Here is a 26,145-nt window from a genome sequence, read left to right on the forward strand (position 1 = left end):
AGGATGGCCTGATCTTCCTCCTTGACATACAGGATGTAGAAGTGCAAGCCTATGCGGATGATCTAGTAATTATGGTAAGGGAAAAATACGGAAATATTTTATTTAGCACTTTAACATTAAAGCACAAAACATTAAATATCCTTACCATGTGGTGTCATAAGGAAAAACTCTCTTAATTCTACTTTTAACAATGTAGGAGCCATTTTTATTACTGTTTTAGTTTTACTACTCTTTCGATCGCAAAAGAAATGTGGATGGAGGATAAATGCATTTAACTGGAAGAGTTAGAATACAAAGACGACATATTCATTATATTAAAAAAAGCCAAGAAATAGCTGGCCTCTGTCATAAGAAAACTTTTCAAACAATTGTACAAGAAAAAATTGACAAGAAAAATAATGACAAACGAAGAAAAAATTGAGACTACTTGGTATATGTACATAAGTGAATTATTTAATGATGTCGACCAAACGAATTACTAAACAGAGATTAGGTGAAGACAAATGACCAGAAATACTAAAGATAAAAGTTACTCATGCTATAAAGCTGTCAAAACAGAGGAAAGCTGTTGATCGTAATAACATTCCGGCAGATCTGTTAAATCTTAATAACTAAGAAATCGTTAAAATATTGGTTAAGTTTTTCAATCATGTGTGCTCAACTGGTAAAATCCTAGACGACTGGCTGAGGTTTGACTTCATAACTAGAAATAAGACAACGTCCGAAACACTATAGCATGTATAGACTTATAAGTTTTATAAGTCACACTTTAAAGATATTCTTACTTATCATCTTCAGTAGAATAAAGAATAAGTATTAAGATGATAAAGGTGAAACGTAGTTTGGATATAGAGATATAAAGATGTCTTTGCCATTTTTATTGGCTATGAAAAGACATTTGATATATTACATCATTAAGAAATAAATGAGTTAGCAGCCACGACGTCAAAATCATTGAAAAATTATGTCGGCGTCACACAGCAACCATTCGTATTAATGGGAACTCAACGGAAGTGTATAAAGGGAGACAGGCAGAGTTTTTTGCTGTCTTCACTATTATTTAATTTATATTCAGAATATTTAAACGTAGTTTACACAAGGTGGAATATGGTGTAAAAATTAATAGAAACCTGATGAGTAGATACCATCATATACGTTGATGACACAGTTATATTGAGCGATGACTTAAATGGATTGCAATGTCTTTTAAAGTCCATTAACACAGAGAGACGGATCTGAAAACTAAGTGTTCCAAAACAAAATACATGGTATTTAGTTGCTTAGTTGTTTATCAGCATCAAGAGAAGAAAGTTGGAATATTTTGGTCATGTGATGAGAGGGAAAAAGTACCGATTGCTCCAGTTAATTATACAAGGAAAGATTCATGGCAAACGAAGAGTGGGGAGACGACGTATATCTTGGCTGCGCAATTTAAGAGACTGGTTCCAGTGCACATCTAACCAATTATTTAGAGCAACAGCTTCAAAGATACGAATAGCAATGATGATTTCCAAACTCCGTAGAGGAGAGGGCACTTGAAGAAGAAGAAGAGTTGCTTAGCTCATCGAAGGTAACATTATTAGTCGAAATACACAACTACAAATAGATGGACAACCAATACAAAGTGTATCCAATTTTAAATATATAGGTTGTTATATTACCGAACAATTAGACCCAGATAAAGAGATAAAATTTAGAAGTGAGATAGCTCGTGCAACTTTTTTAAAAATGATGTCTTGTTGTACTTTGGATAGATCCATGTTATGACATCATCAATAACTTTTTTACGTGTTTACTTCTTCTCTGCTTGAAATCTTCTAGGGGAGGTGGTATTATAGAATAGGCATCAGTTTGTGAGTCGAGTGGTTAAACTGCGTAAAGAGAATGGAATACAGCGTTACTAGGTTAACTAGAAAATAGAAATTGTCCGGTAATAAGTTTGTTCTAAATTTGTTTTTGTTGTGGTTTTGATTGTTAGTAATTTTTGAATAGTGAGTTCAGGAGAATTAGTGGTTATGGTGTTAAGCAAGTTGCGGCTGCGTGTCATTTGTTCTTACTCACACACTTGAAAAAAAGACACACATTTAAAATTAAAATCTATTTTCTTGGGTCACTAGTCTTCTGATAGACAGATATAAACAGTTTATAATATGGATGATCGTATTGTTCATTATAATATTTAGAAATATGAACATTCTGCTATTCCAGATCCGAGAGGTAAATACAATACTAAATCCTTAATTCTCCTAATGTCATCAACAGCTTTGATGTAGTCGAATAGTTTTAAATTTTCTTTAGAGTTGATAATAATTGCTTGTTTTTTTTTTAGAAATTTAGATTTTGGTTTGGAATCTGCAGGGTAATTTGGTTATTAAGTATGTGATTTATTATATCATTGCTGCTCATGTAGCCTAGGACAATACTTTGCTTCATGTTAATATTTGAACTTTAGTCAATTAAAAGGCAGATATCGAGCACAGTTTATTTATTAAATCTTGCCCAAGTACTTTCGCTCCCAAAGCATCTTCTGGAGCATCTTAAATAAGCCAAAAAACGTTTTTTCAACTAAAGAAAATTAAACAAAAAGAGAAATCAAACGATTTCTACTTAGCGAAACCGAATTCAAATCTTAACCACTGTGTATTCTAAAATTTGCGAAACAAACAGCTGGATAAATTACTCGGCAAGGGAATCTAAAATTGCATTCCACAAGCCGTTTATCCTGGTCAAAATTCGTAGTGAATTCAGTTTCTGGTACTTCAAACGAAGTAAATAACAAAACAGAACGACGGTATTAGATTTTTGTTTTGATACAGTGCAGCGACAACCGCTGATACGTATTTCGACCTCCTTAGGTCTCGTCAGAACGGTATAGTCACTGCTCTATACTGCACAGAGCAGTGACTATACCGCTCTGACGAGACCTAAGGAGGTCGAAATACGTATCAGGGGTTGTCGCTACACTGTATCAAAACAAAAATCTAATACCGTCATTCTGTAAAGAAAATTAATTAACTTCGAAAAAACGTTGATAGATGATAAAAATTTTTTATGTAATATAACGTTTTAGACTTACTTCGTCAAATTTGGCCTATCCAACAATATATTAAGAATGTCATAAACATTAAAAATTATACATTAACACAAAACGACACAAGGACAAACAGTTTAAAATTTTAAAAACGGCGAAGCTACATATTGGGTGGCATCAGAAGAGAGAATGGCTCCTGGTCTTAAGGGAAATCTTAAAGTGACATGTGACATATGACTACTTGGATTGGCAGTCACAATCATGGTGATGTGATCTGCACATTTCAAAATGCTATGAAACTGAGCATTGACCAAAGGTCCAACTGACACTACTATAGGAAATCAACTAAATTGATAAATTGTATAATCCAGATCTCACACTCAAACCTGTCTGTAATAATTAGGGAGTTAGTTTTGATGCAAGAAATACACTAGACAATCTATTAGATAGTGGGTGGCTGACTACAATAAAAGGGTCTACCAAGCACTATCAATACAAAATTGAAAGCAGAGTGTATAAATGGGGTAAAATCCAAATAGTTCAGTTAAAACCACAGCCAATGGGAGAACCATAAAATTAAAATGTCAAAGCATTACTCAAGACCAACTGACCAACAGTGGGAGATGTTGAAATATATCTACAACTGTGGAGATGGCATATCTAAATAACGAAGAGATATGGAGAGTGTAATCAACGCCAACTATAGATCAATTGAACTTGAGCAAACTAGTTTAAACAGCCGAGCTGGATCCCCCACGAGGTGAAGCTGCAATAAAGTTTTTAAAAATAGGTTTAAATTTAGTACAATTTAAATTAATTTGAGTATAAAGACAGTGAGGGTTTTCATTCATCCTCCATCCTAACATCTCTTTTACACTATAACCATAATCTGACAATACGTTGAACTACTTGGAAATGACTATATCTCGTAATAAAGATTCCCTAAAGTACAATATTGACACAAAACCTACTCAAACAGATCATGTTACACATGAAACATTTAATCATCCAACTCAACATAAAATGGCTGCTTTTAACAGTTACATTCATAGGTTACTCAAATTTCCACTTTCTAATGATAACTTAAATTTAGAACTTAATACTCTCACGCAAATTGCTTTCAATAATGGTTATGATCCCAAAATTATCCATAAGCTTCTAAATAGAGCTAAACTTGGCTAAAAATGGCAGGAAAGCTTGCTTATTTATCACAATGCTTGCTTCAACCTAATGCTTCAAATACCATCAGATATTTCTCTTTTACTTATATTAGCAACATTTCTAATAAAATATCAAAACTTTTTACTTCTACAATTGAAAACATCAAAATTTCCTTCAAGTCACACAACACTTTAGGTTCCTTTTTAATCAACACCAAACACAGGATGAATACACTTGACAAAAGTGGTATTTATAAATTAAAATGTGATGATTGTGATGCCTTTATGTAGGTAGACCCATTCTAAAGTTATCTACTAGAATTTGACGAAGTAAGTCTAAAACGTTATATTACATAAAAAATGTTATCATCCATCAACGTTTTTTCGAAGTTAATTAATTTTCTTCAGTTGAAAAAACGTTTCTTAGCTTATTTAAGATGCCCCAGAAGATGCTCTAGGAGCGAAAGTACTTGGGCAAGATTTAATAAATAAACTGTGCTCGATATCTGCCTTTTAATTGACTAAAGTTCATTTATTCGAGCATTCATCACCTTATGTTATGTTAATATTTACACTGCACCTAGCGTGTTGACAACAAGCAACATCTTGTGATGTAATATTTAGGTGTTTCCTACTTACGCGGACCGCGGCATAGAATTGCACGAATTTGCCACTATTTTGGATTACGGATGAAAGCTTTGACTTAAACGTTCCGCTGTGCTGAGAAAGTTCTAAGAATTCTCCCAATATTTGAAGCACTTTCTTAGACAAGCAAAAAGCCGGTTTTAACTGAAAATGTATTTATTTTACATTCAATTATTAGTGCAAAAATAGAGGACAATTACAAATTATATTGGTTCTAATTTGTAGGGGTAAGTATTTACTAATAAAATAATAACAACACCCAAAATTTTCTTGATGAGAAAATGAAAACATATTACCTACCTTACAGTGAAATTAAGAATTATTAGATCATAATAGAATTATATCACTCATAATCACTGTCGTCGATATCTTCATTTGGATTATAAATGATGACTGGGTTAATTGCTTTAATGTGATTTTCACGCATTCAAAAGTCTTTTATTAATTTCACATTACCGCACACTTTTTTTGCAAGTTTCAAGAGTATTTATTGCTTCTTGCCATGTTTCCAAAACTTTTTGTCATTGTAACCGTTAAGACCAATATAGTTATCATAGCAAGTTTTACATATTCGCTAAATATGTTTAATCGAACTAAATTCACAATGGTACGAGAAACTGTAGTAATTCCAGCTAACAAGAATCCTGAAGAAATAAAATATTTTCATTCGTTAACCATTTTTTTATTTTTTGCACTATCCAGGAATTTGTTGGTTGCTTATTTAAAAATTCCAAATGATACGAGGTTACGAGGCATTATCTACAACTGTACGAGATGTTTTATGTAAACCTGGTAACCGTTTATCTTTCAACCATTTCACAGACATCTCCGTATTCATGCTATCGTGATAATCAACCGATCACTAAACCATGTTTTCTACCCTCATGTAACATAATATGCCTATTTTCCTCAGTGTCAGTCTGTTTTATGGATTTTATATTCTCATCCTGCCAAATTCGTTTTATTCCATCTTGATCAAAAACCCACGTTTCGTCTAAATAAACAAATAAAGCGTGTTCTTTTTTTTAATTATTTGAGTTTTTTAAATACTTAATTCTTTTCCGAACGAAAAAAGGCTTTTCTATTGTCTTCCATTGTAAATAATGTGTTAAAAACTCTTTAGACACACACTGGAAATTTCAAATGCATTTCTGTTTTTTAATTTTTTTAACACCGTCTTTACAGAAACATGTTCTTTCTTTTTACGCATTTTGTATATATTGTCACGAATTTCAAACGTATAACCCTTAGGAAGATCTTTAGTCTTACGATGAGGTCTAGGTTTATATTATGCGACCTCTACTTGAGAGGGGAATATCTTGTAAGGGGAACCAGAAGAAGAGATAGAATATTGAGTGTCCAATTGAATAAAAGCAATACCAACGTATCATATATGCTAAGCTCCCCGGTGGGGGGTAGGTGGGGGGTAATAGAAAAAGGAAGAATCTTAGAGGGTTTTTGATTTTGAGATGCTCGAGATTTCTGTAGAGAAAAAGTGTTTTATTAAAGGGGATTTAAATATACATATTGGTAGAAAAAGGGCGGGAATAGAGTATATAGAGGTTTGGCGATGGGAATTAGCAATGATGAAGAAAACAGTTTAATTGATTTTGCAGTGGCATAGGATTTTCCTATCATTAATACGTTCTTTATGAAGACCGAAGACCAGTATCATTCCTAGACTAGCGGGGGACGGGAAGGTCAGATAGATTTTGTGCTGTGTAAAAGATGTCAGCTAAAAGAGGTTACCAACTGTAAAGTCATAACGAGTATGTGTGGCTAATCAACACCGGCCAATTGGTAACTTATCTCTTGCTATTTTGACGACACAGGTCTCCTCATTCCGCTCATGTGGTCATTACATTCTCTTTTTCTATTTTTTGTCCATTCATTTATACACTACGTTTGATCGAAGTTCACCCATTAAATTCTTGTAGCGTCACTTATATTCTTGTGAATTCATTTAATGGAGTACTGCCAACTGCCGACATAGATATTGTCTTATAATTCTAATGGGTTATTTTTGTTTTAACAATATTCACAGCGTTAATGTGTATGCACGATGGTAAAAAAAACACATAGGTACCTAAACAATTACAAGCTGAAATCCACATTTAATAGACTAAGCGGTTTTTAATACTTTTATTAAATATAATTAATAAACATTCTAAAAAAATATATTATGTCTGTTTATGCTCATATTTGAGCGCTAAGGAGTGGATCACTTTTACTGGAAGGTATATATTTCTCTCCCTTTAATAAAAATTGTATCTCTTCCAACGTTTTACCTTTGGTTTCAGGAATATAATATAAAATAAATAAGGTAATAAGAAAACTTCCTACACTAAACACGTAAAATGGTACGTGCATTCCATAGGAATGTTCGAGCCAAATATATAATTGAACACTAATTACAGCTCCTATAACGTACATAGCGTCTGCAATAGTCATACCTATTGCCTTCATTTTAGCGGGAAATATTTCTGAGGTTATTACAATGGGTACTATGCCCAAACCTATCTTAAAGGTACACGCGTATACCATTACAGAAGCAATTGGTATCCAACTGACATCTTTAACATCGTGGTTTGTTAACTTCATGTGAAAGTAAATTGCAATTGCTAGCAAACAAAACGATGTAAGTATTGTTGATACTAATAATAAAGCTTTTCTTCCGTACTTGTCAACTTGTAGAGAAGCTATGTTAGCAGATATAAGCATTATCACAGAAAATAAAATTCCAGCATGAGCAGAATCCATATAAATTGAACCAGCTGCATTTAGAATATCATGCAAATTCATTAGTATTACGCTAATAGCAACAATATGCTGTCCTGCGTTTAAAACAGTCATTATAAGTATGGCCTTTCGATTACTTTTAACTAAAATTATATCCTGAAAACGACCTTTTTCTGTTTTTTGTCGATCAATGGCTTTGGTTATTTCTTTTAGTTCCAATTCGACATCTCTCCCTGGTCTAAAATACTGTAAAGACTGTCGAGCTTCCTCAGATTTATTTTTAAAAAGTAAATAATATGGACTCTCTGGCATCCACCAGAATATTAACAATTCAGCTAGTAATACTACTCCTGCCACAATTGGCGTCGTATAAAACGGCAAATATGGTCCAACACTGTAAACTATTACAAATCCAACTAGCATTTGAAGGTAGACAATTGATGCTAAAAAGCCCCTTATTTTACTTTCAGCAATTTCCGCAATATACATGGGCATACTAACAAACGACATATTTCCAATAATTCCAAAAATAAAACGAGTAACATATAAATAAATCATATGATTAGCCAAGGCTATAACTATCCAACCAATAAGAGATGATACTGCAGCTAATAATAGAGACTTTCGTCTTCCTATTTTGTCGACTAAATAAATGGTAGTTGGTAGACCGCAAAAGGAACCCAACATTAGTATAGTTTCTAACCATTCTACTTCTCCTTTTGTGGTTTTTATATGACTTTTATCGCTTATAAGGTATGGCAACATTGGAGCAGTCCATCCATATGTCATTCCATCAGATATTGCAAATAATGAACCTAAAAAGAAAAAAAGTATTATTGTTTTGTACATAATATACAGACTGTAGACTGCACAAAAAAGAAGAATACATGTGCTGCAGTTGACCATTACTTAAAACCTGGGCATCAATTTGACTACTCAAATGTCAGCGTTCCACATCAAGGGAATAATTATAAAAAAATATTGTTTCTAGAAATGTGTCATATTAATAGAGAAAAATATGCAGTAAATTACAAGGCAGACACGCCTTGAGCAATATCTACTGTAATATTCTTAGTATGTTAAAATAATTTTTCTGTTTACAATTATATTTTAAATCACCCTGTATATTTTCAATGTGTAATTTTATTTGTTTTAATTGTTTCTTGGTTGTTTTTGTTTGCTTTTTATATTTAATTACTAGTGACCTAGGTGCTTTTAACCCTAATATTTTTGGTACTGTTTTGAACATTATGTATAAGAACATCTTTAAATATTTTAAACTCTAAATCTGTAAGTAATTCATTGTTTATTCTCACCATATATTTATACAAATTTTAACCATATTTTAGTTGTCTCCTGATGAAGCTGACAAAAAATCAGCGAAATATAGAGAAATAAAAGAAAAAAGAGTTTTTTTCAAATAACAGACAGCATACCCGATACACCACTACAATAAATTGTTATTTAATTGCCTGTCAATAATCCTACCAGTTTTGCTATATATATATATATATATATATATATATATATATATATATATATATATATATATATACAGGAGCAATGCGACCCATTTGTGGCAATAATGTTAGAAGACTCTGAGGTTTCCAGAGCAACAACCAACACATCCACGGAGGAAGCTGAGCTACCTGAGGAAAGGAATGCCAAACGTTTAGAGCGTTTCAAACGCTCTACCAATACCATAAAGGTAAAAGATATGTAGTGAACCTTTCCCAAGTTAATATGCTCCTTTTCTAACTTGGCTGCACCGTACTGAAGACGACCAATAGTCAGAAATGCGTATATACGGTTGCCTTCCATCTTATATACATGTTTTATTATATATTTTCTATTTTGTTGCGAGCTATCCCGATATCTTTTACCTTTATTTTACTATTAACTCGCATTAACCTTTTTCTTGTTATATATATATATATATATATATATATATATTTATAGCTATATTTATATATATATATATATATATATATATATATATATATATATATATATATATATATATATATATATATATATATATGTGTGTGTTTACTTTTCAAGAGCTACAAGAAAAAGTACCCGATAAAGGGGAAACAAAAATAATTCATAAAATAAAAAACAACTCTCCAGATAAATCTAGATGGGTTAATTGAAACTGCTAACTTAACTAACTTCATTAACATTAAGTTATTAAATGTTAAAAACAATACTAAGAGCGAAACTTTTAAGACGAAAATGAATGTTTCACTGACTACATTTTACAAATTAATGGTCAGATAGATTTGAATTTTCTCCAAACAACTAAAAGAAGAAAAAATTGTACAAAACCCCTTATATGTCAACGAAAACCAGCCTAAATCAAAAAGTAGTAGAGTTTGATTTATTTTCGACTATATTGCCAAAATAATAATTTCAAAAAAATTTAAATAATAAAATTCGAAAAACATTTTTACGGTTTGCAGAAGCCGCAAAAGATGGATATAGAAAAAACAAAAAAGAAAGCAACTAATGTGAAGTACTTTGTGCTATAAATGTGCTTCTTCTTCTTAAAGTTCCATCTCCTATCGGAGGTTGGATATCATAACGGCTATGGTCACTTTGTTGGCTGCTGCTCTGAAAAGTTGTAGTGAACTACAGTTAAACCATTCTCTAAGGTTCCTCAGCCAGGAGATGCGTCTTCTTCCTATGCTTCTTCTTCCTTGGATCCTTCCTTGCATAATAATTTTTAGCAGCTCATATTTTTCTCCTCTGGTTATGTGACCCAAATACTCTAGTTTCCTTATTTTTATGCTGTTCATAATTTCTAACTCCTTATTTAGACGTCGTAGTACCTCAGCATTGGTAATCCTTTGAACCCACTGAATTTTTAATATCCTTCCATAACACCCCATTTCGAACGCTTCTATTTTTCTTATGTGTTGTTTCTTTAATGTCCAAGCTTCCATTCCGTATAGTAAGATAGAAAATATGTAACATCTTAGAGCCCTCAATCTGAGATGCAACTGAAGGTCTCTGTTGGTAAGCATTGTCTTCATTTTCACAAATGCTTGCCTTGCAGTTTCAATTCGGACTTTGATTTCTCTGCTTTGGTCATTTTTGTCATCAACCCAGGTTCCCAGATATTTGTATGTCTCTACTTTTTCTATTTGGGTTTGCTCTATCATTAATCTTTCATTTCCATGTTGCGTTTTTGAGACAATCATAAATTTAGTTTTTCTCTTATTTATTTTTAGTCCGTATCTAATGTAATAATCGTTAATTCTATTTACCAATTCTTGTAGCGATTCCAAGGTGTCTGCCATTATAACGGTGTCATCAGCGAATCTTGTTATTTACTATTCTACCGTTTACAGAGATTCCATCACCCAGATCCGCTATCGCTTCCTGGAATATGACTTCACTGTACACGTTAAACAGTAATGGTGACAGAACACAGCCTTCTCCTACTCCTCTCTTTATGGCTATATTTTCGGACTTTTTTTCTTCTATCTTTATATTGGCCTTTTGATTCCAATACAGATTGATAATGATTCGTAAGTCTCGTCTGTCTATATCTTTGTTTCTCAGTATTTCTATTAGTTTTTCATGTCGGACCCTGTCAAATGCCTTCTCGAAGTCGATGAAACAGGAATAAATATCTAGGTTCATATCTAAGCATCTTTGAGAGAGGACATTAAAAGCAAACAATGCCTCTCTCGTTCCCAGTCCTTTGCGGAACCCAAACTGAGTATCATTCACATCATCTTCTAGTTTTCTATATAATCTTCCATGAATCACCTTTAGAAATATTTTGAGGGTATGGCTTATTAGTAATATTGTCCTATAGTCTGAACAATCTTTGGCATATACTGTTTTTGGTATTGCTACAAAGGTGGACACCAACCATTCCTGTGGGATTTTTCCAGTTTTATATACTTCATTAAATAGGTCCAGAAGTACAGGTAGAGTTTCATCGTCTAGACATTTCAGTAGTTCCGCAGGTATTTCGTGTGGACCTACAGTTTTTCCGTTTTTTGCGTTTCGTATTGCTTGTTTGATTTCCTCTATTATGATCTCTGACCCCGTTTCGCTGTCGATTTCTTCCGGTTCTTGTCGATTATCCTCAAAGAGATCTGTTATGTATGTCTTCCATTTTTTTAATTTCTCTTTAATTTCTGTAATGATTTTTCCTCAAACAGATCTGTTATGTATGTCTTCCATTTTTTTAATTTCTCTTTAATTTCTGTAATGATTTTTTAATCTCTGTAGTTTCTTGTATTTTGCCTTACTCCTGCCTTTATGTTTCGTTCTTTCCTCCATTAGATCTAAGATTTCTGAAGTCATCCATCTCTGTTTTGTTCTTATTTTTGTCTGCAATAGCTATTCTCCTGCCTTTATTAAAGTTTCCTGTACCATATTCCATTTGTCATTAACGTCTTGTTTGATTTTCTTTAAGTTATCATTTATTTCTTGTTTTAAGCTCTGACGTATAGGTTCTTCTTTTATCTTTAAGACATCAAACCGTGGTATATTTGTTTGTTTTTGGATCTTCTTTAATTTTATCAGCATTACGCCTACTAATGGATTATGGTCTGAATTTATGTCAGCTCCGAGGTATGTTCTCAGAGACTTTATAGCGTTTTTATATCTAGATTTTATTAAAATGTAATCTATCTGGTTTCGAACAATGTTGTCGTCTGAATCCGCAGGTGATTTCCAAGTATAAAGTCTTCTTTTAGGTAATTTAAAATTTGTATTCATTATTACCATCTCCTCGCTTTGGCAGAATTCGACAAGTCTGTCCCCTCTTTCATTTCTTTCTCCCAAGCCAAATTCCCCCACACATCCGCCCACTTTTCCTTTTCCAACCTTGGCGTTGAAATCTCCCATCACCAACAATATATCATCTTTTTTTGTGGATCTTATGATTTCGTTTAATTGCATGTAGAATCTCTCTATCTCGGTCTCATCTTTGTCGGCAGTTGGTGCATATATTTGTACAATGTTTATCTTTTTAGAGAATGTCTGCAATTGAATCATCATCAATCTCTCTGAGTAGGGAGTAAAACCAACTACTGATTTATTTGTCGCTTTGACTACAAGAATGGCAACTCCATATCGATGTCTTAGATCATTGTTACCAACGTAATACATCATGCCGTTGTTTGTGGCTAGTTTTCCTGAATCGGGCCATTGAACATCACTGATACCGAATATATTTATCTTAAGGCGATCCATTTCAGCTATTAGGTTGTCCAGCTTACCTGGTTGATATAAACTCTTCACGTTCCATGTGGCCAGTCTTAGGGTTCGTCCTTTTTCTATTTTCTCTAAACCAATGTTTTTCTTGGTTTTCTTCTGATTATGAGGGTTTCGCTTGCTGACGACCTGAGAGGCCTCATATTCTTCAAGTGTACCTCTCCTGCCGGATCTTAGTTTCCGACTGCCATGATCAGTAAGGTGTCTTTGGGTTTTTGCAAACGTAATTATGATTTTCTAGGAATGTCATTGGAGACCTTTAATACAGTGGTTTTTCGTTCCCTTCCGTATCCTTATGCCGTTGACTACTTAATAGTTCCTTCGCCTTCGAAGCCGATTTCTCAACTCCAGGACAAAAGGTGCCCTACCACTTACCCTACTTATAAATGTGCTAATTAAAAAATAATGTAGTTATAAATTTTACTTTTGAATTTCTGATCTTTTATTTAAATGATAATATTGATGAATAATGATTGCTTATAAAAATCATTTATAAAAAGGTTCTTTTAAATTAATTACCTTCATTGCATAAAATATCAATGTTATCAAAATCCACGTCAATTTGTAATTTGTCAATCACATTCTCTGCCAAAGCACAAGATGGTTTCTTGATTGTACAATCACTGGGAAATAATACGATTAAACAAACCAGTCTTACCAATATAAACAACCTCATACTGAGTTCAATTGATGCTGTACACTACAGTGGTTTTCTCTAATTTATCTGTAGGATATTTGTTCTTCCAATATAGATATGCAATAGTTTTTTGTTGCTATTTTTACATTTAAAATAACCTTTAATATTTGTACTAACTTAGGCGTTAACGAGGATATATAGGGTAATAAGTAGTAATTTATGTTCTGATTATTAGAAGCAATGTTTGAGATCCAACAAAAAATTGTGTCAAATTATTCACATTAACCGTATTGGAAAAAAGCATACTATGTAGTATATGTGAAGGATAAGAGTTCCCAATCAAAATGTTTTTTAATAACTGAAGATCTTACTGTAGGTAGTTTAGATTAGATAGTCCATGACACGTTTTTCTAATCCTGTTATAAGGTTCATTTTCATCCTGTTAGGATGTTGTATCAAGGAATGGTAGAGAATCACCTACCTCTTTCTTAACTGTGAATTGTATATGTTGATTATGGCTGGTGGACAGTTTCCTGAATTCTGTCTCTGCGAAGTACCAAAATCAAACCATCCACATACCTCTTACTCAAAGGAATGACAGAAGTACAATTCTTAACACAATTATTAATCACATCATCCATGACATATCTACTCAGAAGGAGTAAAAACTAGAGCCCATAACACTACCAAAAATTTGTTTGTATAAAACATCATTAAACATAAAAATATTTGAATCAAACGCAACGTTGATAAGTGTTTTAAAATACAATAAGTCAATAGTAGTATGTTGTGAAATCTCATTACAATGCTTTTCCTCATTGCTTATGATTTAATCCAAAGGCAAATTTGTTAAAAGAGATGTTACATCAAAACTAACTAACATAGTCAGGTGGTAATTAAAAATTATTGATAAAAGAACTGAAGTCAAATGAATCTTTAATGTAAACATAGTTATTCAAGTTATAAGCATAACATATCAGGTAGTTCTTCTATCATTTTCACCAGTGGTGCTGCCGCTTTTCCAAAGTTTCTTTCTATGTCAATATCAGGAGTTACGGATTTTCCTTGATATATCTCGAAATCGATCAAATAGCCCATCACTGTATTTAGGTACCAGACTTTATAGCCAAATCGTATGGGTTTAGCTCTTAAAAATTGCTTGTAGCTATGTTTACCGTAGTATTTGACCTTACTTTCGTCAAAAGCCAGATCTTTTTATATATATATATATATATATATATATATATATATATATACATATATATATATATACATATATATGATATGAAATTACATATACCTCCCGCGGAAACATTCAAATCGAAAATCGATATTTAAAGGATTAGGTCAATAATGACAAATTCAAACCTACAGATTGTTGCATTTCTATTGCTCTAAAAGAAATATCTTATTATATTCTTGATCAAAAGTAACTTTAAAAATAATATAATAACCGACTACTGTAAAGTCATGATTTTACTGACGTGTATAACAACTGTACAGATATGTGTATATAATTAACATAATGAGACATTTGTAATAAGATGAGTTATGTAACAGATATATAATTATTTTGTATATCAGGACTAAGGAAGTAAAAAATTAAAATAATTAACAAAACAAACCAGTTTAGTTAAGAACTATTGTTAGACAAATTACAAAATAAAATTGCAGTTTAAAGAAACATTTTTATTAGATACTTTATATTTACGTTGTATTTTACTTAAAAAATAATCTCTTAATTTATTTGATTTTCTAGAGTAATTTATTCTAACAACTTTTAACCTAAAAATCTACTCTAATCTAAAAACCACAAAAGAATAATTTTCGAAAATTAACAAGTTATTTTTCGATTACAGGAAAAAAATTACAGCTATGTGCTTAATGAGTTACTTTATTATCAACGTCATGGTAATTATATAATATATTTATGCGTCACTAAATTTGAAAAACCTAGTATTAGCAGCTATTTATTTATTAAGAGCGAAAAGTGAATACTTTAATTATTGCTCGAAAGTAAGAGTTAGAGTTTAAAACAATGCGGAGCTTAGTAATAATTTAAGAGCACCAATGTTACGTAATGCTCGTAATACATACATTCCTTCTAGATATATTTTGCCACCTTCTTAAATTATACCAGAATATAAAACAAGTTCTGAAAATGGGTTACTAAGAAAAATCACCTTCAACCATAAACAGTGAATAAAACTACTAGCAAGTAGGTTCGTTTATTGATATACTTTGTGACTCGAAGGTACTGTTGCTTAGTCTTTGTCGATGATAAGCGGTCATTTAGGAAGGTAAGGAACACGCGAAACACCTAAACAAAAAACAAAAAATGAAAAAAAAAAACGAATGCTAGTTAATAAAAAACCAAGCGCCACTCTTTTTGGTGCCCGTTAGATATTTGAATCCAATAAAAAACAGAAAAGGAGTGCTAATTATACAAAAAAGCTAAGATCGATAAAAATGTAAAAAAGAAACGAGAGTGTGTACTATATTTAATAAATAGGCAGATTTATATATTCTCTACTACAACGAAAGAATAGTAATCTAGAAATAAAGAAAACCTATAGAACATAGAACTATAACTAGTTATAATAAAAAGACTACTCCTATTGGCTTGGGTTTCCTTTGGTAACCTGAGTTTATTAATAAAAAATAAAAAGGCCTTTGTCATTAAAAACCAAAAGTGTTCAACAAATGTATTGTTCCCTTCCATATACATGTGTTAAGCATGGACATTCACAAAATATAATATGGACAGAATAGTGAAAACACAAGATAGTGAAGACAGTCAGATAGGAACAGACAGACAGTCAAGTAGGAAGATGCGGATAAGAAATCTTAAAGGTACTACAATCCACAAAGCAAAACTGAAGTGTAAATTTTGCAACCACATTATTACACATAGAGACAGAAGGTGCATTCATTAAATAAAGACCATGGACATTTGCATGTTTCAAGATGGAAGCACATGGTTCGAGATTGAAAAAAATGGAGGTAAGGGGTGAATATAATAGAAATTTATTTAAAATGATTCACAGTTTTTAAAATTTTTGGAGTAGGTATACTTTATTTAAAATAACTACTTGACTAATATTAGTTTCGCAAGGTTTCGAGGATAAAATATTACACTGCGATAATTTGAACTTAATTTTTTGAGTTAATGTTATTTATATGCCACTTGTAATATGCCTGATATGAGCTCTCCAGCGAATTTAGCATGTGCATCACGCAACAAATGTTTCTTTATCAATTATTAAGTAACGTAAAACGATAAGGTGACCTTCACATATGACTAAAACCTGTATTTTAGACAAAATAGGAATACTAATTTTCTCGATTTATGTTTCCGATTCGCGTATCTTCAATACAAACGTCATTGACACAGGTTTAAAAATTTACAATTTATATAACAGTAAATTTAAATAAACACTACAATTTTTTATGTTAATCTCTGGTTTGAATACTTGAGTTTCAGAACATAGACTATATTGCCGAGTTTAATGATGAAGTTACTTATTATCAGTAAGTTTTTAATTCCGTTGTGGTGATATCTGTTATGATAGCTCTCTATAGCTAAACATTTGATATACTACGTTTATTGCAGTAGCTGCCAGAGTGTTGACTCCTAGCTTCCTTTAGGAAAACATGACTGGCAGGTAAGGGTATGTCATATTATCGACATACCGGCATTCTCGACTTACGATAATATTCGTAAGTAAGCACGCAATTGTTTATTTAAACCAAATTACATTCATTATATTGTTCTGAAGCTATTTTCTTGTGGCATTTTAAATTAATTACTATTTAAATGGGAATAAGCCACAATTAAAGGTAAAAATACGTTTATTGACGTTTCAATTTCCAATTCGGAAATTTTTGAAAGATTTTGAGAACGATTTCCGAAGTGGAAATTGAAACGTCAATAAACGTATTTTTACCTTTAATTGTGGCTTATTCCCATTTAAATAGTAATTACATTCATTATGTTTTCAGTACAGACTATATAATAACCAAGGCTATTTGAGGTCTGTATTTCTCAATGCGAGTTTTGGTTGATCCCAGGTATTTAATTTGCCCTACCCTACGCACAATTGGTAAAAGAAGAAGTACGATAGGAAACTATGAACACTAATACACACTATAAAAAGTAATATAAATAAGACCGTAATAAACGTTACTACAGAATTATATAGAGGTATAACTGCCAGAATAAAAAAAGGTAATATAATATCATACGAGTTCACGGCAACAGAAGGCTTAAGGCAAGGCTTATATATATATATATATATATATATATATATATATATATATATATATATATATATATATATATATACATATATATATATACATATATATATATATATATATATATATATATATATATATATATATATATATATATATATATATTCTTCTTCTTCTAGTTCCATGACCGTTATCGATCGCGTTGGATATCATGTTGGCTACCATATTCGCTATCGTGACTTTATTGACATCAGCTCTAAATAACGATGTAGTTGATTTTCCATACCATTGCCTTAGATTTTTCAGCCATGATGTTCTTCTTCTACCAGGACCACGATTACCTTGGATCTTTTCCCGAATGATCAGATGTAAAAGATCATATTTTTCAGGGTGTCTCATAATGTGACCGAAGTATTCCAGCTTGCGTTTTTTTATTATATTGACCACTTGTGTTGTTTGGTTCAGCCGTCTAAGGACCTCCTCATTTCTAACTCTGTCGACCCAGCTTATTTTCAGTAGTCGTCTGTATACCCAAATCTCAAAGGCTGTCAAGCATCTAAGGATAGCCTCAGTTAGAGTCCACGCTTCCACTCCATACAGCAGGACAGAAAAGATGTAGCAAGATGTCATTCGAACTCTAAGGTCAATGCTAAGATCGTGACTGCAAAGTACGTTTCTCATTTTCACAAAGGCAGCTCGGGCGTCATCCTGTATATAATTTTGTTTGCTAACTATCATATATTTAGTTTTCTTAACGTTGAGTTTTAATCCATACTGATCACAAGTCTGTTTTATTTTGTTCATTAGATTTTGAAAGTCTTCTCCGCAATTAGCAAGCACTAAGGTATTGTCGGCATATCTAATATTGTTGACGGTTACTCCATTCACAATAATACCTTCGGTTGTCTCCATTAAGGCTTCCTTAAATATTTCCTCCGAATATAAGTTAAAAAGTAAAGGCGACAATATACAGCCTTGTCTCACTCCTCTTTTTATATTTATTTCATCCGATAGTTCTTGTTCAACCTTTATTCTTGCCACTTGATGCCAGTATAGATTTGTAATTATTCGTAGATCTTTATCGTCCAATCCAGCTGTTTCCAATATTTCTAGCATTTTGTTATGTCGGACTTTGTCAAAAGCCTTTTCAAAATCGATTGCACAAATGTACACATTTTGATTTATATCTCTGCATCTCTGTACTAGCACCTGTATACTAAACAAGTCTTCTCTTGTACCCAAGCCACTCCTAAACCCAAATTGAGTAATTCTGTCCTCTAACAGCGTGTAAATTCTGCTGTGTATTACTCGCAGGAAGATCTTCAAAACGTGACTCATCAGACTTATTGTCCGATAATCACCGCATGTCTTTGGACGATGTTTCTTAGGTATTGTGACAAATGTCGACTTTAACCAATCAGTTGGTAATATCCCAGTGTCATAAATTCTGTTAAAGAGATTACACAGAGCTTTAATTCCATTTTCTCCCAAAAACTTTAGTATTTCAGCACTTACTTCATCGGGGCAAGTGCTTTTCCATTTTTTGCCGTTTGTATTGAACGTGTAACCTCACTTTCTGTTATAGATGGACCTGATATAGCAATGGGTGTATAGTGTTCTACTCTCTCATCTTCAAATAATTCAGAAATGTAGTTTTCCCATTCTTTTAACTGTTCATTTATGTCTAATATTCTGTGTCCGTTTCTGTCTTTTAAACTTTGGGATACTTGTTTCCGTTTGTTTCCAGCGACCTCTTTTAATTTCTTGTGCAGATGAAATGTATCGTGTTTCTTTTCATAATGTTCAATTTCATTACATTCTTTACTATGAAATTGTGTTTTCGCGTGTCCTATCTTCTGCCTGATTATTGCGTGGATCCTCTTGTATTCGTTTTTATCTTTATTTCTGACTTCTCTTCTTTGATCCATAAGTCTCAGTATTTCTTCTGTCATCCACCCTTGTTTTTTTTTTGCTTTTAGTGCATTCAATTTTGTTTCTTGAACAGTCTTTAAGATGTCTTTAATTCTCGTCCAGTTTTCCTCAGTATTTTCCTCTTTGCTTGATGTTTTCATTTTTTGTTCTAATATACTAGTTATTTCTTGTTTTACAGTATAATTTAACATCTTTTCTCGATCAATAGTAACTGTTTGCTTATTGGTCCTTGCAACTCTTTTTAATCTCAGTCTTATTTTTCCTACTAAAATATTGTGATCTGTTGGTACATCTGCGCCTGGATATCTTTTTACTGCTAATACTGAATTTCTGTATCTCTTATTTATACATATGAAGTCTATTTGGTTACGAGAAACTCGTTCAGGTGTATCTGCTGGTTATTTCCAGGTGTAAAGACGACGTTTTGGAAGTTTGAAAATTGTGTTTGTTATTACTAATTGCTTTTCTACGCAAAAAGATGCCAACATATCTCCTCTTTCATTTCGTATTCCCAGACCATATTTTCCTATGATATCTTCCTGTTCACTTAACCAATCTTTGCATTAAAATCTCCCATGATAATATTGAGATCGTTTTTCTTTGTAGGTGCTAATACTTTTTCTAAATCATGATAGAATTTTTCAATTTCTTCTTGTTCATAGTCTTGTGTGGGTGCATATACTTTTAATATGTTCACATTGATTGTTGTTGATTGTATTTGTATCATCAGTATCCTGTCTGAAAATAGGACGACGTTTTTTACAGCTTTATCTGTTTACTTCGACACAATTATTGCTACACCATTTTTGTGTTTTATGCTGTCTTCTCCTGAATAGTATACAATGTGATCATCTACAGTCACTTTTCCAGATCCTGGCCATCTCATTTAACTTATTCCAAGGATACTTATATTTAGTCGCTTCATTTCTTTAATGGTGTTGTGAATTTTTCCTGGTTCGTACATGCTTCTTACATTCCATGTACCTATTTTTCTTTCTTTAGAAAATGTGTTCATGTTTCTAGCTGATCGGGAGATTCTTAGCACCCCTGCTCCATTTAAGGAGCGCCCGTACTCGAGGCCGTTGTATTTATTAGCCATTTCCATGATTTTTCTTGGGAAAATTAGGCTCTAGGTGGTTTCCCGTTGCCTTCCTAAAGTGTGTAATAGAAGGAAATATAGTGACCCGTCTGCCCTCTTAAACCTAATAGCCATTCGGGGTCGGAAGAAACAAGACAGCCAAGAGAGGCTGATAGGAAAGATTAAAGACATTTCACTCAAGACAAGTTGAAAAAGAGTGAAATGTGAAGGCCCTTATGATGCGCCAGGTACGTTTCATAAGCGTATGAGTATTAATACACTTTGTGTTCCCGCTCATACCTCGGGGTATTGACTACAGACTGTATGGCTCGTCCAGCATGCCATAGCATGGAGGGACGGGTGCATGTCATTTTTACAATGTAGGCACCCCAACTCCACGGCCATGTATATATATATATATATATATATATATATATATATATATATTTATTTACGGTAACAATTGACTTCCCACATGTAAAGTTGTAGGTTCAATTGGCTTCCGCTGGTCAATTGGCATCCGGTATTCGGATGCCAATTGACCTCTTCAAAATAATATCAGAAACGCATAGTGGATGATATTATAAGGCTCTTTACGCGATATGAACCCGGAATCCAATTGGACCGTTTTTTGATTCGTAAATAAATCGTAGTTCGAGGCAAAAAATAAGCAGCGCCACCATCGATTTGTGTATATTGAGTTGAAGCGATATTCATGTCGTTACAGCTTAGCGGTTCAATTGGCATCTACAGGATGTGATACGATTTTGGAAGCCAGTTAGTCACTTAGATTGTCTTAGATTCCAGGTTTATAAAGGTTCGAGTAACATCTGGTCGATTCGCGTTTGAGTTTAATTCTTAGAATGGATATTTTTTGTTTAGTTTTTGGATTTACAATATATTATTGGTTTTATCTTACTTTCTTGTTATCTGCAGTCTTTTATTCTTTTTGAAAGGTTTTATAACCTTATTTCTCAGCGCCATGTGTATAATTTTTTGAAGCACATTGCTAAAACGTTGTGTATTAAAAAGCATTTAATGTTAGGGGTTGTAAATGCATTAAAAATGTTGTGAATTTTGAAAATGTGGTTTGGCGCTGTGTTAATAAGATTCTTTCGTTAAGATGCTTAGTTTTTATCTATCTCTGGTTATGCTTTGTCTTTTTTTCTGTGAAAATATTAACTAATATTATAAATGTGAGTGTAAGGTGTTTGTCGGCTTGTTTTTTTTTTCGCATTCCCTGTTTAACTTTTTAACCGATCATATTGATTATTTTTGCAATTTTGACAGGGACACAAATAAGCACAGATGATACATTTTATTAAAAAAAGTTGTATTTTCAAGGGATACTTCTCGGCAGAAGACGCCATCACAATCGAATCGAGGATAAAAGCTAGTATTTTATATGTAAATGAGAATGCAATCCACTCTTAACTGATCAACATTTAATATGTCATCACAGGTGTTCCGTGTGCAATGCTGCTAGGTCACCTATGTGATCAGTTAAGAGTGGATTGCATTCTCATTTACATTTGAGATTCAGAGGACCTTGTCCCCTTAAGCAGAACGGACAACTTTCCAATGGAGAAGCCAAGCGTCACTGATAATGTCTGGCGGACCGAAACAGCTGTTTGGCGTTTCACACTTGATGGGTTGTGTTGTTCTGCGACCATTGGATCAATAGTATAATTCAATGCCGGTAGGGGTATTAGCCCACGGAGTAGTTGTTTCTGTTGATCCAATCATAATTGGTTGGGTTTCGGTGACCTAAACCGATCAGCAAATGGCTCTTGTTGTTCTTAATATATTTAAATGCTGGTGTTATTCTTTTCTTTTGATCTGTCTGGCTATTTTAGTTAATATATTACCTGTATATGACGTGATCGAGCAATATATTGTATTGGGCTTTTTCTCTTGTGGTGGGAAGATTGATTTAAGGGCTTTCTTGAGTAGTTTTTGCTGTAACATTTTGTTTATTATGTGTTCGTTGTATCCAATATTTATTGCTATAAGTTTAATGATATTCAATTCTACTTCGAAGTTATTATTTGACATTGGTATTTCTGTCAATTTGTGGAACATACTATAGTAGGCTGCTAATTTATGTTGTGCAGGATGGGATGAAGTACTGTGTATGGTTGTGTCAGTATGTATAGGTTTATGAAATACAGGAGAACTCGTGTTTGTTTTCAATTCTTATAATTTTTAAGTCTAGAAAATTTATTGACTGGTTTTGTTTTATTTCTCTTGTAAATTTAATATTACTATGGGTTGAATTAACGTATGATAAGATTTGGCCAAATTCATGAAACATAAAATAATGCAATGTCAAAACATGTAGCATGTTATTAATTATTCATACTTTATATGGAGCTGCAGAGATTACCTTTAGATATTTATTTAAAACATCATGATTCTCAATCTTCTAAAGAGTTTGAGAAAGTCCTAACAGAAACCGAGAAAATTTTAGTTCACTCTTTAAAACGCATAGTAATAAGAGGTAAGAGAGGTAGAGGCGTACCTGTTCTGTTTGACAAATTGACCAAAAGTGGAGTTGACACTTTAATTAAATATAGGAATAATTTTTTTACCTCTTACAACGAATACCTATTTGGCATACCGAATACTATTAACTGCATCAGTGGATATCATGTTCTCAGAAAGCATGCTTCTAAGGTGTTGAATGATGCAAACAAAATCACTACCCTCACGTCAACTCGCCTCAGAAAACACTTAGCAACAATAATACAAATTTTAAAAATGGAAAAGGGTGAACTAGAACAACTAGCAAAATTTATGGGGCGTACCTCAAAAACTCATGATGAGTGGTATCGTCTCCCGTCAGACATTTACCAAACCGCAAAAGTTTCCAAAATATTATTTCTCGCTCAAAACACTAATATTGACCGATATAAAAATCGAAATTTAAATGAGATTGAAGTCGATAACGAGATATTGGAAGACGCAGAAGAAGCTGATAGTGACGAAGAAAATACTAATCAACCTATTCTTCAACAAAATGAAGTAAACATCCCGTCACAAAATAGAATACAGGAGAAAGGTAAACGTATTTTAGTTCCATGGACAAAAGAGGAAAAAGAACTTACGCAAAAATTCTTTGCACGTCATATTAAGAAGAAAATTCCGCCAAAAAAAATGGAAGTTTTAAATTTGGTAGAAAAGTATCCAAATGTTTTTAAAAACAGGAAATGGGACACAATAAAAGTATTTGTACAAAATAAATATAAATCACAATAATTCATTCAAGTGATTACGAGTTTCAATAAAATATTCTATTACAATCCTATAGTTTTAATGTATCCTTCATTACTTTCTTATTGAATTAAACCTAATTTTATTAACGTTTTAAAACGTCGTCATATTAATATTTTCTCTTGGATTTTGTAAATCCAATGAAATGTTGTAGATAGAATTTGAGGTTGGACAAACATTCATTTTTTCTTAGCTGTTCTAGTTTTAAAATAAAGTTTCTAACTAGTCTATGTTTCTAATGGTAATAGTGGGTTTTGTACAATTGCTAACGTATAGACTTTACCTATTTTACGTTTTTATCGAGGCTATTTTTGTTTAAATAAACCCGGTGTGGTCAATGTTGATTATTTCCATACGACATGTGAGTCCTAAAGTAACGGATAAATTCAATATTTTTGTAACTAAAAATATTTTGACGAAATCCTCGTACAGATCGATTTTTGTTTTTTGTTGTGCATTTTTTTAATATAATCTTTTTATACAGGGCGTGTCGTGTAAGAGTGGCCAATACCAACTTTCTTATTTTAAATACAACACCCTGTATATTATTATATCTTTTGATTTCTAAGAATATTCTAGATAAAATTTATGTTCAATCTTCTATTCCTATCTTTAACTGTTTTTGAGTAATCGAGGTTGGAAAAGTGACAATTGCTCACAAAATCTAAACAGTTCGATCTAGAGTAAAATGGTTTTTATATTAAGACAAAAGCTTTTTGTATTTACAAAAAGCTTTTGTCTTTATATTGATTCAGGGTATACAGCCAACTATTGGATTTGGTCCATTTTAATTAGTTTTTATATTACTATCTTAGTTTTTAATATGCTATCTAGTGGTATTAAATAAAAATAAAATACGAAAATTGTCGTGGTCGGCCCTAAATTTCAAAATTTGTCATTTTGAATATAATCCTATCATCTCTGGGTTTGATACCACTAGATAGCATATTAAAAAGTAAGATAATAATGTAAAAACCATTTTACTCTAGGTCGAACTGTTTAGATTTTGTGAGGAAAAATACACGAAATGTCACTTTTCCAACCTCGATTACTTAAAAACGGTTAAAGATAAGAATAGAAGATTAAATATAAATTTTACCTAATATTCTAAGAAATTCAAAAATATAATAATACACAGGGTGTTGTATCTAAAATAAGAAAGTTGGTATTGGCCACTGTTACACGACACGCCCTGTATAAAAAGATTCTATCGAAAAAAATGCACAACAAAAAATAAAAACCGACCTACATGAGGATTTCGTCAAAAGATTTTTAGTTACAAAAATATTGAATTTATCCGTTACCTTAGGACCTCACTGTATATAAATCACAATGGATCATTTTATGTACCATTATAGGTATGTGCCATGTATAGCCTTGATAAAGACTTAAAATAAAGTAAAAACATTGGCAAATTTTAAACATTAACTAGGTTTTAATTGTCCCTAACCCACTATTACCATTAGAAGCTATTAAGTGGACACTACTCCTAAAACTTTGTTTACGTTGTAAGCTATGTATCGCCATTTTAAAAAGAGAGACCAAGAAATTTTGTAAATTATATGTTTGCAACTGTGTTTCTTACAAAAACCTTTTGTATGTATATAACTTCTTTATTATTCACTTCTAATGAAGTTAAGAGATAAAATACTGATTCTGAATTTTGTTTAAAAGAAGTGTACCTTTAAACATTTGATTTTCAACTTCTTCAAAGTTACAGTAATTTCAACATCTTTTCAATTCTTGAGTACTTCAATTCCCAAGAGATTTCAGTAATTTTATTTTATTTTTTTCTACTTAGGGCAAACACAACCATGAGATATAATCGAGACTCCATATATTTCAAACTAGGTTGATTTTGATAAAATTGGTTTTTGTTAGGTACAGATAATAATTACCTATGTAGTGCCTTCATAACAGGTAATTCTTATTTTTATGTTACAGCCTTAAAATAAAACATACATTATGTCGAATAAATTTTGATATATTATTTATTAACAAACGGTTAAAGAAAAACAAATATGTGTTAAAATACGACTCTTTTTTAATTATTGCTTTTCATAGTATATGGACATAATATTTTATCTCTTTTTAATGTAAAAGAATCTGGTTCGTTTTGATTGTGCATCTATTATTATATAATACCACATCAAAC

At 32.2% G+C, this 26,145-nt stretch overlaps 1 protein-coding gene across 1 annotated transcript in view; it reads right to left on the minus strand.

Annotated features, from left to right (window-relative positions):
* Window positions 1–6,964: 6,964 nt before the first annotated feature.
* LOC140443511 (facilitated trehalose transporter Tret1-like) overlaps window positions 6,965–26,145 on the minus strand; it is a 44,035-nt gene continuing 24,854 nt past the window's right edge. The window contains exon 2 of the mRNA XM_072534822.1: window positions 6,965–8,390. Coding sequence (XP_072390923.1) covers window positions 7,033–8,390 — 1,358 coding nt within the window. The 3' untranslated portion in view covers window positions 6,965–7,032. The remainder of the gene's footprint in view (window positions 8,391–26,145) is intronic.

The sequence above is a fragment of the Diabrotica undecimpunctata genome, chromosome 6 (genome assembly GCF_040954645.1).
Source record: "Diabrotica undecimpunctata isolate CICGRU chromosome 6, icDiaUnde3, whole genome shotgun sequence".
Lineage (NCBI taxonomy): Eukaryota > Metazoa > Arthropoda > Insecta > Coleoptera > Chrysomelidae > Diabrotica > Diabrotica undecimpunctata.